The sequence below is a fragment of the Garra rufa genome, chromosome 1 (genome assembly GCF_049309525.1).
Source record: "Garra rufa chromosome 1, GarRuf1.0, whole genome shotgun sequence".
NCBI classification, from domain to species: Eukaryota; Metazoa; Chordata; class Actinopteri; order Cypriniformes; family Cyprinidae; genus Garra; species Garra rufa.
Window position 1 is genome coordinate 16,696,146 of NC_133361.1, and position 17,840 is coordinate 16,713,985.

At 37.8% G+C, this 17,840-nt stretch overlaps 1 protein-coding gene and 1 pseudogene across 1 annotated transcript; both read left to right on the top strand.

The window, feature by feature from the left end:
- Nucleotides 1-761: 761 nt before the first annotated feature.
- LOC141343532 (E3 ubiquitin/ISG15 ligase TRIM25-like) lies at nt 762-6,769 on the top strand. The gene is made up of 6 exons (XM_073848101.1): nt 762-1,373; nt 1,708-1,803; nt 3,894-4,127; nt 4,220-4,370; nt 4,496-4,558; nt 5,741-6,769. The coding sequence occupies exons 1-6, from the start codon at nt 762-764 to the stop codon at nt 6,349-6,351; spliced, it is 1,767 nt and encodes a 588-aa protein (XP_073704202.1). The 3' UTR covers nt 6,352-6,769.
- Nucleotides 6,770-9,661: 2,892 nt separating this feature from the next.
- Nucleotides 9,662-16,827, top strand: LOC141291160 (E3 ubiquitin-protein ligase TRIM35-like; annotated as a pseudogene).
- The last annotated feature ends 1,013 nt before the right edge of the window (nt 16,828-17,840 follow it).

A 17,840-nucleotide genomic window follows, 5' to 3' on the forward strand; every position in this document is an offset into this window, starting at 1 on the left:
GATAATTAGGTAATTATTATTAAGAAAAGAAAAGAGGAAACGTCAACTTCAAATGAGTGTAGCTTAGTGATATTTCCTCCAATTTCAACAATCTAATATACCTTTAAAGGCCTTTTAATGGAGAACGTGAAATTAAAGGTAATTTAAAATTTGCTCATCATGACTCACTTTGCCAGCACAGGCAACATATTACCATGTTTATAGAACAAACTTGTTTATGTATAATGCAAGCTTCCGTTTTACTAGAACATCATGTGCATATAGTTTCTCTACTCGCTTTTCAGATCTCATCCAACCACATTCCTAAACATAAACTTTCCTAAAAGTTCAGTGCTTGTTCTGCTTCTTAAAAAAATATTATTTAGATTATTTGCTGATTGTTTTTCCACATAGTGTTTTTTTGTGTTGAAAAAGATGAATTGTTATAGCAATTCAATCATAATAACACCACGATAAAATGAATACGTTGGATTTATGATTTATATTATTGTGGGGTATAGTTGGTGATACTAGTGCTGTTAAAGTACAGAAATCAGTATGCGAAGTTCATAATCAGTTCATCGTATTTTAGACAACTTTGATATGTAAACAGTGTAGTCATAAAAAAAAACAGTATAGTTACAGTAAGTCACACCCTGCAGAAAAACCTGTTTCTCAGGTATGTTATGAGGAAGATATAAACCTTTCCCCACTTTAGAAGGAACTTGACTGTTGAGCTTGCAGTGCAAATCACCTCTCTGTCTGTCTTCATATACAGTAAAATGGCTGAAGCCAGTATCTCATGGGCTGAGGATCAGTTCTGCTGTTCAGTGTGTCTGGATCTCCTGAAGGATCCAGTGACGATTCCCTGTGGACACAGTTACTGTATGAGCTGCATCTCAGACTACTGGGATCAGGATGAACAGAAGGGACTCTACAGATGTCCTCAGTGCAGAAAAACCTTCGTACCAAGGCCAGTTTTAAGTAAGAATGTGATGTTTGCTGATATGGTGGAGAAACTGAAGACGATGAGACTCCAGTCTGCTCCTGTTCATGCTGCTCCTGCTGCTTCTGCAGTTCATCACAGTGGATCTGGAGATGTTCAGTGTGACTCCTGCACTGGTATTAAACAGAAAGCAGTGAAGACGTGTCTGGAGTGTCGAAACTCTTACTGTCAAAATCACCTCGAACAGCATGAGAATCTCTTCAGAGGTAATAAACACAATCTGATGGACGCCACTGGACGACTGCAGGCCATGATGTGTTCTCGACATGGTAAAATGCTTGAGATTTACTGCCGTACCGACCAGCGTTGTATCTGTATGCTGTGTTTGGTGGACGAACACAAAAATCATGACACTGTATCGACTGGAGTGGCAAGAGCAGAGAAGCAGGTAGTGCTCCATACTGGATCTCTTAAGTGACAGTTAATGTTGTTTCTCTTTTCATTTGGTATGTGATTTTTTCTCTCAATCAGGGGATCTGATTGTGTTTTTGATCAAATAAATTCAAACTTAACAATAAATGTGACCCTGGACCTAGTAGCATGGGTATATTTGTAGCAATAGCCAGCAATACATTGTATGGGTCAAAATGATTGATTTTCTTTTATGCCAAAAATCAATAGGATAGTAAAGATCATGTTCCATTAAGACATTTTGTAAACTTCAAAATCTAATGTTTGATTTGCATTGCTAAGAACTTCATTTGTATATCTATTTTCTGCAGAGATATTTTGAAGAAACACAGAGAAACATCCAGAAAACTATTCAGCAGAAAAAGACAGATCTAAAGCGGACGACAGAGGCTGTGGAGTCCCATAAGGTGAGTTTTGATGCATTTGAGAAGGGTGGCAGGATTATACAGTGCCTTGTATTTTTTTTCACATTTTGTTTTGTTGCAGCATTATGTTAAACTGCTTTGAATTACTTTTTTTCCACATCAATCTACATCTCATACACCATAATGACAAAGCACAAAACAGGTTTGTAACAACTTTGTAAATTTATTAGAAATAAAAAACTGAAAAGATCCTGTTGCATAAGTATTCATACCCTTTTCTGGGACACTCAAAATTTAGCTCAGGAGCATTCTATTGCTTCTAGATGTTACTACACTATGAGTGGAGTTAAACTGTGGCAAATTCATTTGAATGAGTATGATTTAGAGAAAGGCACACACCTCTCAGAAAAGGTCAAACCAAGTCCTGATCGAGGTTAAGATAACTGCCTGGAGAGCTCAGTGACAGACTTGCGTTAAGGCAATGATCTAGGGAAGAGTTCAGAAAAAAATCTGCTGCATTGAAGGATCACAGAAGCATGTAGCCTCCATTATCCATAATGGAAGACGATTGGAACAACTAGGACTCTAGTCCATCCAAGCTGACAGAGCTTGAGAGGTGAAAAGGTGAGGCAAAAAATGGCAGATAATTTGCAAATGCAGATGTGCAAAGCTTGTCACATCATACCCAAAAAGACTTGAGGCTGTAAAGGTGCTTCAACTATGTACTGAGTTAAGGGTATGAATAGTTATGCAATGTACTTATTTCAGTGTTTAATTTTTAATAAATTTGTAAAATTTGCAAATCTGGTTTTTGCTTTGTCATTATTATGGCGTATGGAGTGTAAATTGATGTGGGGGAAAACTAATTTAAAGCAGTTTAACATAATGCTGCAACAAAACAAAATGTGAAAAAAATGAAGGGGTATGAATACTTTTTCAAGGCACTGTGCATCTGGCCTTAAAAGAAAGTTACATCTTAGTCACAACAAAGTCAAAAGTCACAAAAACAAAATGCATAGTAAATTTTTTGAAGCTAGAACAAAAGGGGTAAAATTTGCACCATGAAAGTAAAATGAAAAGGGTTGCTAAAGAAAATACAGTTTGTGAAAGACTAATATTAGGTTAGGTGTCATTCTTCTAACAGTGTAACAAGTACATTGAATTTTGTGGCAAGTGTTCCCAATTCGTTTGACTATTATGCATATTTATTTTTCCTCTCGTGATAAGTCATAGCAATGAATTTTTGCTAGTATCACTAGCTGCGTTTCCATTACGCCTTGAATTGCGCAAATTGAAATTGCGAATTGAAAATACGCTCAATGGAAACGTGCCAATTTGCACAAAAACTCCCATATATCACAAAAAGTTTTTATGCTGACATGAGGTGAAAAAGGAATATTTCGCAAAACAACAATGGAAACGTTTTTTTCACATTTACAGGTTACATTCGATTAAATATAGCCAAAATCCCACAAAAAACTGTTGCTATGACTTATTGCGAGAGGAAAAAAATATGTTTTAGTCACATAACATCAAGTAATTGATATGCTGAACTTTTGCAATACTTTTTAATCGACATTTACAAAATATCGCCAAAAATTTGCGCAAATCTGTAATGTAAAAAACACACTTTTGTGACGTGTAAATGCAAGAAAAAAAAGTTTCCATTGCTGTTTTGCAAAATATTCCATTTTCGAATTGACTGACAAAACAACCTAAAAAACGTTTTCGTAGTTGTGTATTTTCAATTCGCAATTTAAATTTGCGCAATTTAAAGGGTAATGGAACGCAACTAGTGTGCACAGTGTAAATTGTCGAAGCATTTAATAAAAGGGAAAGCCCCTTATGCTTGGGAGCTGCTAGTACATTGAAGAATGATTGTATGATTTTTAACGCACACCGTGTGACCTGTAAATGCGAAAAAAAGAGTTTCCATTGCTGTTTTGTGAAATATTCGACTGATGGTTGCAGCCTTTAGCCTCCTTGTTAGTGCGTCCACCTCCCGTGCTGGAGACCTGGGTTCGAGCGGGTGCGAGTAGGATCCGGGTGTGAGGGGTTACATTGGTGCCGTGACCCAGACTGTCTGTGTGAGGTACCATTAAGAGTTGATTGTAATGTGTGTCTTAAAACAGCGCTCTGCACAGACAGCAGTGGAGAACAGTGAAAGGATCTTCACTGAACTCATCTGCTCCATTGAAAAACGTCGCACTGAGGTGAAGCAGCTGATCAGAGATCAGGAAAGAGCTGCAGTGAAACAAGCTGAAGAAAAACTGGCACGTCTGGAGCTGGAGCTTGATGAGCTGAGGTGGAAAGAGAATGAAGTGAAACAGCTTTCAAACACAGATGATCATATTAATTTCCTCCAGGTAAAAGAGATTTCTTTTAAAACACAGAACTGAAGATTTCAACATGGTTCTCTAATTGCACGGAGTTCATATTTTTGTCTTTGTGACTATAGAGTTGCCCATCTGTCTCCCTCTCTGGATCTACAGACAGCTTCACTGTCAGTTCTCGTCTCAGTTTTGACGAGGTTGTGAAGTCTGTCTCTCAACTCAGAGACAAACTACAGCAGTTCTGCACGGATGAAATAGAAAGATTATCTAAAACAGGTAATGCTGTTTTACTCTCAGAAAAGTGTTGAGCACTGTTTATTAAATCCAAAATGGTAGCTTAATTCTTGATTTGGGAGTTGAAGGGTTTGCACTGATGCACAGATGTTCTTTGGTATTCATAGTGAAAACTGTCCAAGTCATTGTGCCTATTCAACATTTTACAACTAGGAAGGAGTTCCTACAACGTGAGTTACACTGAAAACACACACAAACACTTGAGAACACTGGGAGACTTTCTGTGCTTAATAAACATGATGATCTTACTAGTGTTGCTTTCATCAACGAAAATTATGACTGAACATCGTCGTCAACGAACCTTTATCATGTGACGAAAACGAGACGAGATGAAACATAAATGCTGGTCATGTGACGATGACTATAATTAAATGTACAGCCTAATGCAATATCGTTGAGGAATAAAATCGAGACTAAATGTGGTTTACTAAACAAAATCTATGCTAAAATGTCTCTTTATTTTCGTTGACAAAAAACGAGACGAAATGTTATAACGTTAGATTGGTGTGCGCATGCCCAGTAGCCAGAGCTGTATCCCTTCTAGCCTAAACCGTGCCAATGCAGGCGACAACACTTTCTCAAGCCCCACTCGCGGCATTATCTAGAAGAAGACTACAAACAAAGTTAAGTCTGACACAGATGAAGGGACCGATGGCCAGCCAGCCGGGGTTCATCTTTGGGAGAAAAAGAAGAAACGACACACATTTTATTTGCACTTTTTAGTAGTGATAGGAAAATTAAGCTTTTCGAAACACAGAGGCTTTCCCCTCAACTGAATCATAAAAAGGTACATCCCTCGAAGCTTTTCAACACATTGCACACTAATGACATCTTGTGGTCAAAGGTAGAAAAAGTTGCTTTTGCGTCTCAGATGTCCAAGCGATTTTTAGCCAGTTTCATAAAATGAATCAACTTGTGCTACGAAAACCAAAAAAAAAAAAAAACAAACAAACAAAAAAAAAAATTACTTACACAAGTTATAAATTAATTAATTTGCAAATAAATGTATAAAAAAGAAAAAAAAGAGACTAAAATAAAATTTTCATTGACTAAAACTAGACTAAAAGTCAGTTATCGTTGACTAAAACTAGACGAAAATAGTCATGGATAATTCTGACTAAAATAAGACTAAAATGCTCAGACTTTTAGTTGACTAAAACTTGACTAGACTAAAAAGAATATGAATGTGGCTAAAACTAATAAAACTAAAATGACAGCTTCACACAAAGACTAGACTAAAACTAAAATTAAAACTGACCGACAAAAGCAACACTAGATCTTACCAGGGGTTCATAATGGAAGAGGACGGTTGTTGTATTATTGATGAGTAATTATGTGCTTATCTCCATTAGATTCCCGTCTGTTGACTGTGGATCTGAACTCAGTGAATAATTGGCTCCGTCTTTTTGAAGAAAACACCGTGATCACTTACTCCGACACACGCCTGCCGTATCTCGATCATCCAGACCGGTTTGATTCTTGGACCATGGCACTGTGTAGAGAAAGTGTGACTGGACGCTGTTACTGGGAGGTGGAATGGGCTGGTGATGGGACATCAGGAGTAGACATAGGAGTGACATATAAAAGCATTAAAAGGAAGGGAAATGGTCCTGAGTGTGCAGTTGGGCGTAACAACCAGTCCTGGTGTTTGTTCTGCTCACCAGACTATTGCTCATTCTGGCACAACAACACTGAGACTGTCCTTCCTGTAGTCAATATCTCCAGTACAATAGGAGTGTATGTGGATCACAGCGCAGGGATTGTGTCCTTCTACAGCGTCTCTGACACAATGAGCCTCATCCATAGAGTTCAGACTACATTCACTCAGCCGCTCTGTGCTGTGTTCGGATTTGATAAACAGACAGCGGTGAAACTGTCTAACCGAATAAATAATCCAGATATTCTACAGATTCTTAATCCAAATATTCTACAAGCTTTGCTACTTCGCAGAATGATGATGTAATGAGGCGGATTTTTTAATTGGAAATTGTCAAAGGGTTTTCAAACTTTTGTATATCAAAAGCGGTGTGTTTTCCTTCTCTTTCGCTGAGTCAGTAGTTTGTTTAAAAGAAATGGTTCAGTTTCTGCATTACTGAAACATTGTGTGCATTTTTTCTGACCACAGTCAAAGACATCTCTAACATCTCGTCCAACCGGATTTGTTGTTTTCTGAAAGCTCAATGCTTCTGCTACTTCTAGATCATCAGTATCAACATATTTTCAAATTTTCAGGCTGGTTTTAGTGCACTATTGTCTTTCATATACTGTAGAAAAGATCATTTGACATATGTGTACATTAAAAATGGTTTATTCTGACAGGATGTATTGTAATGTTGTATTGTATTTTTTTTCATAATGCTAATAACAACAATTAAATAAATAATTTTGATCCTGTAACACATTTAGTTCTGCTTACTCTGCACACAGTTGTATTACACTGCAAAAAAAGCTACCTGGTCTTATGACAAAAACCTACGTCTGGGCACTACAGGTGCAGCTCCAAAAATTAGAATATGTGACCCTGGACCACAAAACCAGATATATACATCATATGAAGGCTCAATAAATAAGCTTTCTATTGATGTATAGTTTGTTAGGATAGGACAATATTTGGCAGAGATACATCTATTTGAAAATCTGTAATCTAAGGGTGCAAAAAAATCTAAATACTGAGAAAATCACCTTTAAATTTGTCCAAATTAAGTTCTTAACAATGCATATTACTAATCAAAAATTACATTTTGATAGGTTTACAGTAGGAATTTTACAAAACATCTTAATGTAACATGATCTTTACTTAATTTCCTAATGATTTTTGACATAAAAGAAAAATCAATAATTTTGACCCATACAATGTATTTTTGGCTATTGCTACAAATATACCCCAGCGACTTAAGACTGGTTTTGTGGTCCAGGGTCACATATCATGAAAAAGTTTTTTTTTTTTTTATTGTAACTTTTTTAACTCATTTGTTCTAGATTCATTACATGTAAAGTAAAACATTTCAAATGTGTTTTTTTTTTTATTATTTTTTTGATGATGTGTACAGCTCATGAAAGTCAAAAATCCAGTATCTCAAAATTTTTACATTTGAGTTTCATTAAATGACCATACCTACAGTATGGTAACAGGTATCTCTTGTTATTTGAAACCACACTAATGGAGAAGACTGCTGACTTGGCAATGGTCCTGGAGACAATCATTGACACCCTCCACACAGAGGGTAAATCACAAAAGGTCATTACTGAATGGGGCGGCTGTTTACAGAGTGCTGTATCAAAGCATATTAAGTGCTAAGTTGACTGGAAGGAAGAAATTGGGTAGGCAAAGGTGCACAAGCAACAGGGATGACTGCAACCTTGAGAATACTGTCAAGTAAAGCCGATTCAAACAATTGGGAGAGCTTCACAAGGAGTAGAATGAAGCCAGAGTTAGCGCATCAAGGGTCATCATGTTTAGACGTCTTCAGGAAATGCATTACCAAGCCACTTCTGAAACAGAAACAATGTCAGAAGCATCTTACCTGAGCTAAGGAGAAATGCGTACCAATAAGTACATATCACTGCAGTTTCCAAAAGAAATGAACACTAATGGCAGAAAAACTCTGACACCTTTTATGATTTACAGAGTTTCATAAAGTGTAATTTTCGCACAATTTCTTGAAGAATATTATATTACGACTTAAAAGCTATTTTAATATACTGGGAGATTTGAAAACTAATGCTTTTTAAAGTTAGCATGACATCCAGTTTAATATCTATGGGTTTTCGCAAGTTTGTTTGGTAGCTCACGAAGTACAGAGATGTACTTGAGAGAAAAATAGTTAAACTCTTCACACAAAGATTCAAACAACATCAACAAATGCATTTTTATATGGGTTTTGCTTGTGTTAACATTATCGGGTAGGTTTAGGGTTGGGTTTGGTGTAGAGCATATTTCCAAAACGACTTTAACTTTAGCAACAGTCCCCAGTAGACTACGGTGTACATTTTAGGACATCCTCGGACCTCAGTCGTACAATGACAAGGCATCATGTCTCAGACTAAAAGGCTTCAGGTCTCAGGAAAAATGACGTCAGTTGTCAGGTCTCGCAAAATTAGACATCGGACAAAACGGACTCAGATTTAAAAGGCATCAGACAAAAAGACTTCAGGCAAAACACACTCAGATTAAAAGGCATCAGACAAAAAAATATCAGGTGAAACGGACAAGGCATCAAACAAAAAGACATCAGGCAAAACACACTCAGATTAAAAGGCATCAGACAAAAAAATATCAGGTGAAACGGACAAGGCATCAAACAAAAAGACATCAGGCAAAACAGACTCAGATTAAAAGGCATCAGACAAAAAGGACATCTGAGAACTAACAGATGTTTAGTTATTTTTAAATTGATTTGGTTTGAAGTCATCATATGAGCCTGTATTACTGTGAACACTGTGTGTGCATTTCTCAGACGTGGGTTAAAATACATCTCTAACAGGATCCTTGCTTCTGGTACTGAATCATCAACTTCTTAATGCTCCGATAAAAAAATAAAATAAATAAACAACATGCATTTTCACATGTAGACCTATACACATTGTAAAAACTGAAAACTTAAAGTGTAATAGGGCCTATATAAAATATGTTTGGTAAGTGTCGGCAAGTTAAAAGGTAAGCACTAGCTTGTGGTTTTTATGTGCAGGCTAAGATGAAAAAAAAATTGCAATAATAAAATACTTCCAGTAGGGGAGAGTGGGGCGAGTTGAGCCAGTTTTTAATGGCAGTGTATTTAAAGTGAGCGCATAATAGTGTGTCCAACTTAAACATACATTTCAGGATGTGGTGCATGCTTGGAAATAGTTTTGGATCTAAATTAAACTACTTTGAAAATACTATTTATAGCAATTTTAAGCAAGGAGAAAGGTTTGGGAAAGGTGATGTCCTTTGCCCTTTCTTTGAGATCTTCTCTCCAGATTAGTGCGTTTTATTGTTTTATAATGTTATTTGCTATTGTGTTTTGTCTTACAACCATCCTAAAGCATTTTGTTAATATTTAACCTGAATAAATCCTGAAGTTGTTCTTTGGCCACATCCAAAGTTGATCAGAAACTCCAACCTTATATGACACTTATCAGGAAGAGAATGACTTATTTCTCCTTTCTGTCAAACTGACTCTGTTCTCTCTTAATAAAAGCGGAAAAAGAATCTGTGGATTCTCATGCTTATTAATTTTTAAACTGTCATTCAGAAAGTGAAAGTTTAGATTGCTGGAGCTCAAAAAGTGAAAATGGCTTCACTAAATGTATCTGCAGAAGAGCTTTCTTGTCCAGTGTGCTGTGAAATCTTCAAGGATCCTGTTGTTTTATCATGTAGTCACAGTTTCTGTAAAGAGTGTCTTCAACAGTTCTGAAGAGTCAAGGCAACTCAGGAGTGTCCTGTCTGCAGGAGAAGATCCTCAAAAGAACAGCCTCATCCTAATCTTGCATTAAAAAACTTGTGTGAGTCGTTCCTGAAGGAGAGAAATGAGAGGGGTTCATCAGGATCTGAGGACATCTGCAGTTTACACAGTGAGAAACTCAAACTCTTCTGTCTGGAGGACAAACAGCTGATGTGTTTAGTGTGCAGAAATTCACAAGAACACACCAATCATGCATTCAAACCCATCAGTGAAGTTGTTCCACCATATAAGGTAAGACAAATGACTTTTTCTTCTGTGTAAAGAGCAATAAATTGGCATAAACACAGATTTACATTTATTCATTTAGTAGATGCTTTTATCCAAAGCGACTTACAATTGAGGAATACAACAAGTGATTCACCATAAAGAGGCAAAATAATGCAGGAAGCTCTCGTAGTACAATGTTTTTAGACATTGTTTAGATTAGAACAAGACAGAAGAGGGAGGATTTAAAGAAAAGGGAAATCCAAGTGATAAACATCTGTGGCCAAACTGCTAAGACTAGTTTTGAAACATTAGTCATCTTTTTCTGCCCGTTTAAAGGATTAGTTCACTTTCAGAACAAAATTTTGCAGATAATGTACTCACCCCCTTGTCATCCAAGATGTTAATGTCTTTCTTTCTTCAGTCGTAAGGAAGTTATGTTTTTTGAGGAAAACATTTCAGGATTTCTCTCCATATAATGGACTTCTATGGTGCCCCCGAGTTTAAACTTCCAAAATGCAGCTTCAAAGGGCTCTAAACGATCACAGCCGAGGAAAGAAAGGTCTTATCTAGCAAAATGATGGGTTATTTTCTAAAAAAAAACAAAAAAAAACGAAAATTACAATTTATGTACCATTTTAACCTTAAATGCTTGTCTTGTCTAGCTCGGCAAGACGAGCATTTGAGATTAAAAAGTATATAAGTTGTAAATGTTTTTAGAAAATAAGTGATCGTTTCGCTAGATAACACCCTTCTTCCTTGACTGTAATCGTTTAGAGCCCTTTAAAGCTGCATTTTGGAAGTTCAAACTCGGGGGCACCATAGAAGGTCCATTATATGGAGAGAAATTGTTTTCCAAACAAAAAAACACCATTTCTTTATGACTGAAGAAATAAAGACAAGAACATCTTGGATGACAAGTTAATGAGTACATTATCCGTAAATTTTTGTTCGGAAAGTGAACTTCTCCTTTAAGGTCCTGATACAGCTTCTCAGTTGGGTTTTTCAATAAATAACATTATAATTTCAAAACTGTATTTTGTGTTTATGCATTTGACTTTCTTTTTATGTTTATTTATTAAATCAATTTAGTATGGGCTATGCACAAAAGAAGAAATCAGGAAGGGGCAAATACTTTTTCCACAGCATATCACAGCATTCTCTTCACTATAATCTGGTGTTTTATTTAATTAAATTTTTTTCAATTCAAGGAGGAGCGCAATACTGCAATTAAGTTCTTACAGGAAAAATGTAAACACAATGAAAAAGTGAAAGGAGAGTTTGAGAAAACCGTTCAACACATCTAGGTGAGGAAACACAATCAAGAGTCATTCCCATTGCAGCTGCAGGATCACTACACACAATCATAATGAGTTACAATAAAAAATGGATTGCAGTTTGCTGTTTTTGTCAAAGAAAAACAGCATTATGATTCTGGATCTGTTATATTAATGTTGATTAAAATTATTTAAATGAATGCGATTTAATTTCAGTTTCAGGCTAAGCACACAGAGCATCAGATTAAACAGCAGTTTGAGAAGCTTCATCAGTTTCTCAGAGATGAAGAAGAAGCTACAATCACTGCACTGAGGGAGGAAGAGGAGCAGAAGAAGCAGATGATGAAGGAGAAGCTGGAGGAGATTAACAGACACATCTCAGCTCTTTCACACACAATCAAAGACATGGAGGAGATGATGAAAGACAATGACGTCTGCTTTCTAAAGGTCTGATTTCAGATCATTGATTGATTAATTAATTAATTGAGTTGTTGATGATCAATTGTGTGTTTGTTCTGCAGGAGTTTCCAGTCTCAATGGAAAGGTGAGTGATCTGCTGGTGTCTCTGGTGTCTCTGCTTCTGATCCAAAGCCACTGCAGTTCTGACTCCTGAATGTTCTTCCAGAGTCCAGATCTCACAGCCGGATCCACAGACGCCTTCTGGAGCTTTGATTGATGTGCCACGTTACTTGGGCAACCTGCCCTTCAGAGTCTGGAAGAAGATGCAGGACATTGTCCAAAACAGTGAGTCTGGAGAAGATCTGTGCTCTTACACATACAGTACAGACCAAAAGTTTGGACACACCTTCTCATTCAAAGAGTTTTCTTTATTTTCATGACTATGAAAATTGTAGATTCACACTGAAGGCATCAAAACTATGAATTAACACATGTGGGATTATATATACATAACAAAAAAGTGTGAAACAACTGAAAATATGTCATATTCTAGGTTCTTCAAAGTCTCCACTTTTGCTTTGATTACTGCTTTGCACACTCTTGGCATTCTCTTGATGAGCTTCAAGAGGTAGTCTCATACATAAAAAGTATTATTCAATGTTTTTTACCTAATGGTAATTATAATTCGCATTCGGAGATCGACACTTCTTGACTGGCAAGACGGCTGCGAGAGGAAACTCAAACAGTGAAAGTGAGTTGTTCAAAACCTTTCTTTTTAGTAAACTCTGTGTACACAAACAATGTTCTCAATGCTTGAATTCATGTGTAGAGACCCAGGCGATACTTCGAGCAAAGTTTCATGACAATAAAGAAAACTCTTTGAATGAGAAGGTGTGTCCAAATTTTTGGTCTGTACTGTACACTGGAAATTATGGGTGAACATGTTTTAACGTTCTTTTTTTTCTCTCTCAATATCTCTTCTTTCTATATCTATAAGTACAGAACAGACTTAACAGTGTAAAAATTACAAGATGACTCTCCATTTGGCATTCTTTTGACTGAAACACAGTACCTGAAATATAATATATTTACTTAGCATTATAAAAGTTCACTTAGCTTTTTATCTTTCTGGACTGGCTTAGTTAAGTCAAGTAGCTTGACAAAATAAAGTGATTTAAACATATAAAGTTTGTCACAAAAAAGTATTTAAATCTGTGTGTTAAGTCTGCTTCAATCTTGTTCTTGTGTTTCTGTTCTTGTTTTTCCTCTTTCCTACAGCACTAATGGCTCATGAATCATTAACAGCAGCTGTTATCCATAATGGCCTAATTCTACTTTGAACACTTTAAAGTGTAGTTACTTACCTGTGTGTTACTCATAGGTATACTAGCAATGTACATTTAACACTGGTGATTTCGCTGTAAGTTTATCTTACTCTCATGAAGATTCCAACTAAACCTTAACATTTCAATTAACTAAATTTGTTAGGTTTAGATTTCTTAATATTTTAAGTAAATATAACTTAACTAAGTCAATATAAAAGATAACTTAAAAGTCATATAAAGTAGCAATTTTTTTTTCAGTGCTTAAAGGTATAATTCACCCAAAAATGAAAATTTGATGTTTATCTGCTTACCTCCAGGGCATCCAAGATGTAGGTGACTTTGTTTCTTCTGTTGAACACAAAGGAAGATTTTTAACTCAAACCGTTGCAGTCTGCCAGCCATATAATGTCAGTGGATGGGCACCAAACCTTTGAAAGTAAAAAAAAACCATACAAAGTCAAATCCAATATACACTCTGTGGCTTGTGACGATACACTGATGTCCTAAGACACGAAACGATCGTTTTTTGCGGGAAACTGAACAGTATTTACATCATTTTGCACCTTTGATACTCAGCCACATCCAACTGTCCTGGGCACGAGCTCATCATCTGGCTCTTCACATGTGTACACGCTCTGGCGTAGTATATGCAAACGTCGGCAGCGATCTGTTGCGTGTATACGACACTTATTGTTTACACAGTGCACAGAGATTGTGGGTAAAGCGGCTATTCAAAATGGTAATTACTTCCGGGACTGTTGCCTGTTCACCGATTTCCTCTTACGGCGTTTGCGTAGACTATGCTAGAGTGCATACACGTTAGAGGATGGATACCCGAGCCAAGCCCGACGGAACCCGACGGGCCGGGCCGGGCCGGGTTCGGACAGATATTTAGAAAGGATGCTCGGGTTCGGGTCGGGCTCGGTCACATCAGCACGATAGTGCGCCTGTGTTATAACGGCGCTTTTTGCCCCGTGTGCGCTGATGCTCTCATCTGTTGACATTTCCGAACGCCTTCCCACAGTTGCTTAATAAAAGCGGGCTTTCCACACAAAAAAGTGCATGTGTCATTAGTATGAGAAAAAAAAAATTGTCATACTTGGGAGGCCTTAAAACATACACTTTGAGAAAAGGCCAATAAATAAATAAAAGGAAATGGCATGCATCTGTTCTTAGAAGCCAAGCAGTTGTTTTTGAACGATCTGTCATCCATTGCCTCTGAAAGAAGGAAGTGTGCTGCAATTGCTGGAGGAGGATAAGGCATGTTACATCGGTTTCTCTTCCCTGCTGGCATAGATACGTGCGGGGAGATGCCTGTCCACTTAATAACAGTTTCCCTAAAATAGCTAGAACAGGCGGGGAGTGTCTTTTTAAAGATACCTTTCCATCTTGTGTGGCCAGTCTTGTGTTTTGGCCACAGAGAAAGCATTTGTGGATAGTTCATGTCCTCACTGTGAGAACATGACCATTGCAATGTTGTGGTTATGACTCTTTTTTGATAAGAGAAGGAGTCACTTAAAGGGATAGTTCACCCAAAAATGAAAATTTGATGTTTATCTGCTTATCCCCAGGGCATCCAAGATGTAGGTTTCTTCAGTAGAACACAAACAAATATTTTTAACTCAAACCATTGCAGTATGTTAATCATATAATGGCAGTGGATGGGCACCAGACCTTTGAAAGTAAAAAAAAAATAAACATGCACAGACAAATCCAAATTACACCCTGCAGCTTGTGACGACACACTAATGTCCTAAGATACAAAACGATCGTTTTTTGAGAGAAACTGAACAGTATTTTTTTTTTTTTTTAACCTTTGATGCACAATGTCCATCTGTCCAGAGCACGAGCTCATCATCCAGCTCGTTACATGTGTACGGGCTCTGGCGTAGTATACGCAAACGCCATAAGGGGAAATCGGTGAACAGTCAACAGTCCCGGATGAGTTCGCACAAGAAAACATAATCTTTTAGCTTTAAATCGGTTTGAACAATCAGAATAAGCGCAAGTAATTACCATTTTGAATGGCTGCTATACCCAGAATCTCTGTGCACTGTGTAAACAATGAGTGCCGTATACTCGCTTCCAGCGTTTGTGTATACTACGCCAGAGCACGTTCACATGTAAGGCGCCAGATGATGAGCACACGCTCAGGACAGATGGACGTGGCTGTGTATCAAAGGTAAAAAAATTATAATAATTCTGTTCAGTTTCTCACTAAAAACTATCGTTTCGTGTCTTAGAACATCGATGTATCGTCACGAGACGCAGGGTTTAATTTGGATTTGTCTGTGTATGTTTTTTTTTTTTTACATTCAAAGGTTTGGTGCCCATCCACTGCCATTATATGGCTGACAGACTGCAATGGTTTGAGTTAAAAATCATCGTTTGTGTTCTACTGAAGAAACCAAGTCACCTATACATCTTGGATGCCCTAGGGCAGGGGTCACCACACTCGGTCCTGGAGGGCCGGTGTCCCTACAGAGTTTAGCTCCAACCCTAATCAAACACACCTGAACCAGCTAATCAAGGTCTTAATAGGTATACTTGAAACTTCCAGGCAGCTGTGTTGAGGCAAGTTGGAGCTAAACTCTGCAGGACACCGGCCCTCCAGGATCAAGTTTGGTGACCCTTGCCCTAGGGTAAGCAGATAAACATCAAATTTTCATTTTGGGGTGAACTATCTCTAGCTCGTGCACGTTTTCGCCGCTAGAGGGCGCATATTCAAAACAAACAAAGTACCAAAAAGTAGTTTGTGTAGTTTGGCTGTACATTATAGTGTATCAATACGAGGTCCTCCCTTTCAGGCTCTCTCGTTACATCTCATCTTCATGAAAATCACAGAGGCCATCCTTGCCCTGCTAAGACACCTTACCCGACTGGGGAGTCAGGGCAACTGGGAAAAGAGCAAATTCTCCCCAGTGCAGAAAATCTAGACTTAGATTCCATGCTGACGTTTCACACAAACAAGCATGTCCAATCATTGCTGAACGGCCTGAACTAATTTAGGATCACATCCTGCAGAAAGCTCTTTTTGAGCTAAGTGCTAAGCTCCCTGACTTTGAAAATTACCCTCCTGACATCATTGCTGTGTACAGAATACAAAATTCACACAATTGTCACCATCGGCAGATAATTTGAAATGGTCAGCTTGTCTGATTCTTATTTAAAGAAGGAACCATGCTTTCTGGTATTAGATACAAACAATAAATGTGTAATTCAAACATTTGTGTTCCATCAAGAGAAACTGACATTTTGAAAAAGCATCAGAATAAAAGCAGCTGTTGTTTGTGTCTCATCAGCTCCTGTGATTCTGGATCCAAACACTGCAAATCCACATTTCCTCCTGTCTGATGATCTGACCAGTGTGAGATACAGGGGGAACAAACAACAGCTTCCTGAAAATCCAGAGAGATTTGACTATTATCCATGTGTTCTGGGTTCAGAGGGTTTTAACTCAGGAACACACAGCTGGGAGGTGGAGATTAAAAAGAGTCGACGCTGGAGTCTTGGAGTAACAACAGCATCAAACAATAGGAAGGGAGATGGTTTCTTCAACACTGATATGTGGAGTGTGCAGTATGGACTGTCTGGCTTTGGATTTCCAGTTAAACAGGGTCTTGAGCATGTTAGAGTTGATCTGGACTATGACAGAGGAACGGTGTCATTCTCTGATCCTGTAACTAACACACATCTATACACATTCACAACCACATTTACTGACGCTGTCTTTCCTTTTGTCTGGTGTTACTGTTTTTCCTCTCTGAGGATCTTACCATTCAGTAGTTAGAATGTCTGTATCTTACTGCTTTCATCACTTCGAAATTATTGGCGTAATTTTTCCTGTTTTACTGCAGAAACACACACACACACACACACACACACACACACACACACACACACACACGTTACACACACATAGGAAATGATCAGCAACTAGGGGTGGGCATAGATACATTTTTTTAATCTAGATTAATCTAGATTAAATCTTGGAATTAATCTAGATTAATCTAGATTAAAATGGCTAATTTGAATTCTGATGAAGGCATTCAGAATATGTGTGCTACCCAAATAATGACTAAAAGTAAGTCTTCGAGAACGGGCCAGGTGGCGCATTAGATCAGGCGCTCATCTCCTGTTTCCAAAATGCATCACAAACTGCTTGACAATTGCATTTACAACATAATTACCTATACAAACTTGTGTAACCAAGTACTTCTGCGCAAAAGGCTGCACGACGTGCGCGTTGCCGTTAAATACACAGACGCGCACGGGCATGGATTTAGTCTTCCATTAAACTGCGTTGCTTTTAGAAGCGTCAATTCAGTTGTTGCATATAGTTTAATGTCTTTATTTGGGGCACAACAGATTTTCACTGGGGCACGTGCCCCAGTAAAAAAGGTCTAGCAACGCACCTGCCCTGAAGCGGCTTCATAACTGCATCCATGTCAGCACGTCTCGTTTGATGTGGTAATTTCACAGAAGTTGAAGACTCGTTCTCGCCCCCTACAGTGCAATTCGACTAGGTATACGTCATCCGCGCTAAAATATCAAGGTGAAAGTCATCATATCTTGCGTAGTTAAGACCCAGCTCCCAACCCAACTTTGAGAATAGATTAACGGCGATATTTTTTTTATCGCCCGATAAAAGTCTCACGTTAACGCCGATAACGGCCCACCACTATCAGCAACACATAAATTTTTCTGAAAGTGGTATAATTGTTTGTGTGATCTCTTTGCTTATAGAAACTTGCAGACAGATCAAATCATCATTGCTGCATACTTGCATTGTTTCCAGTTGCC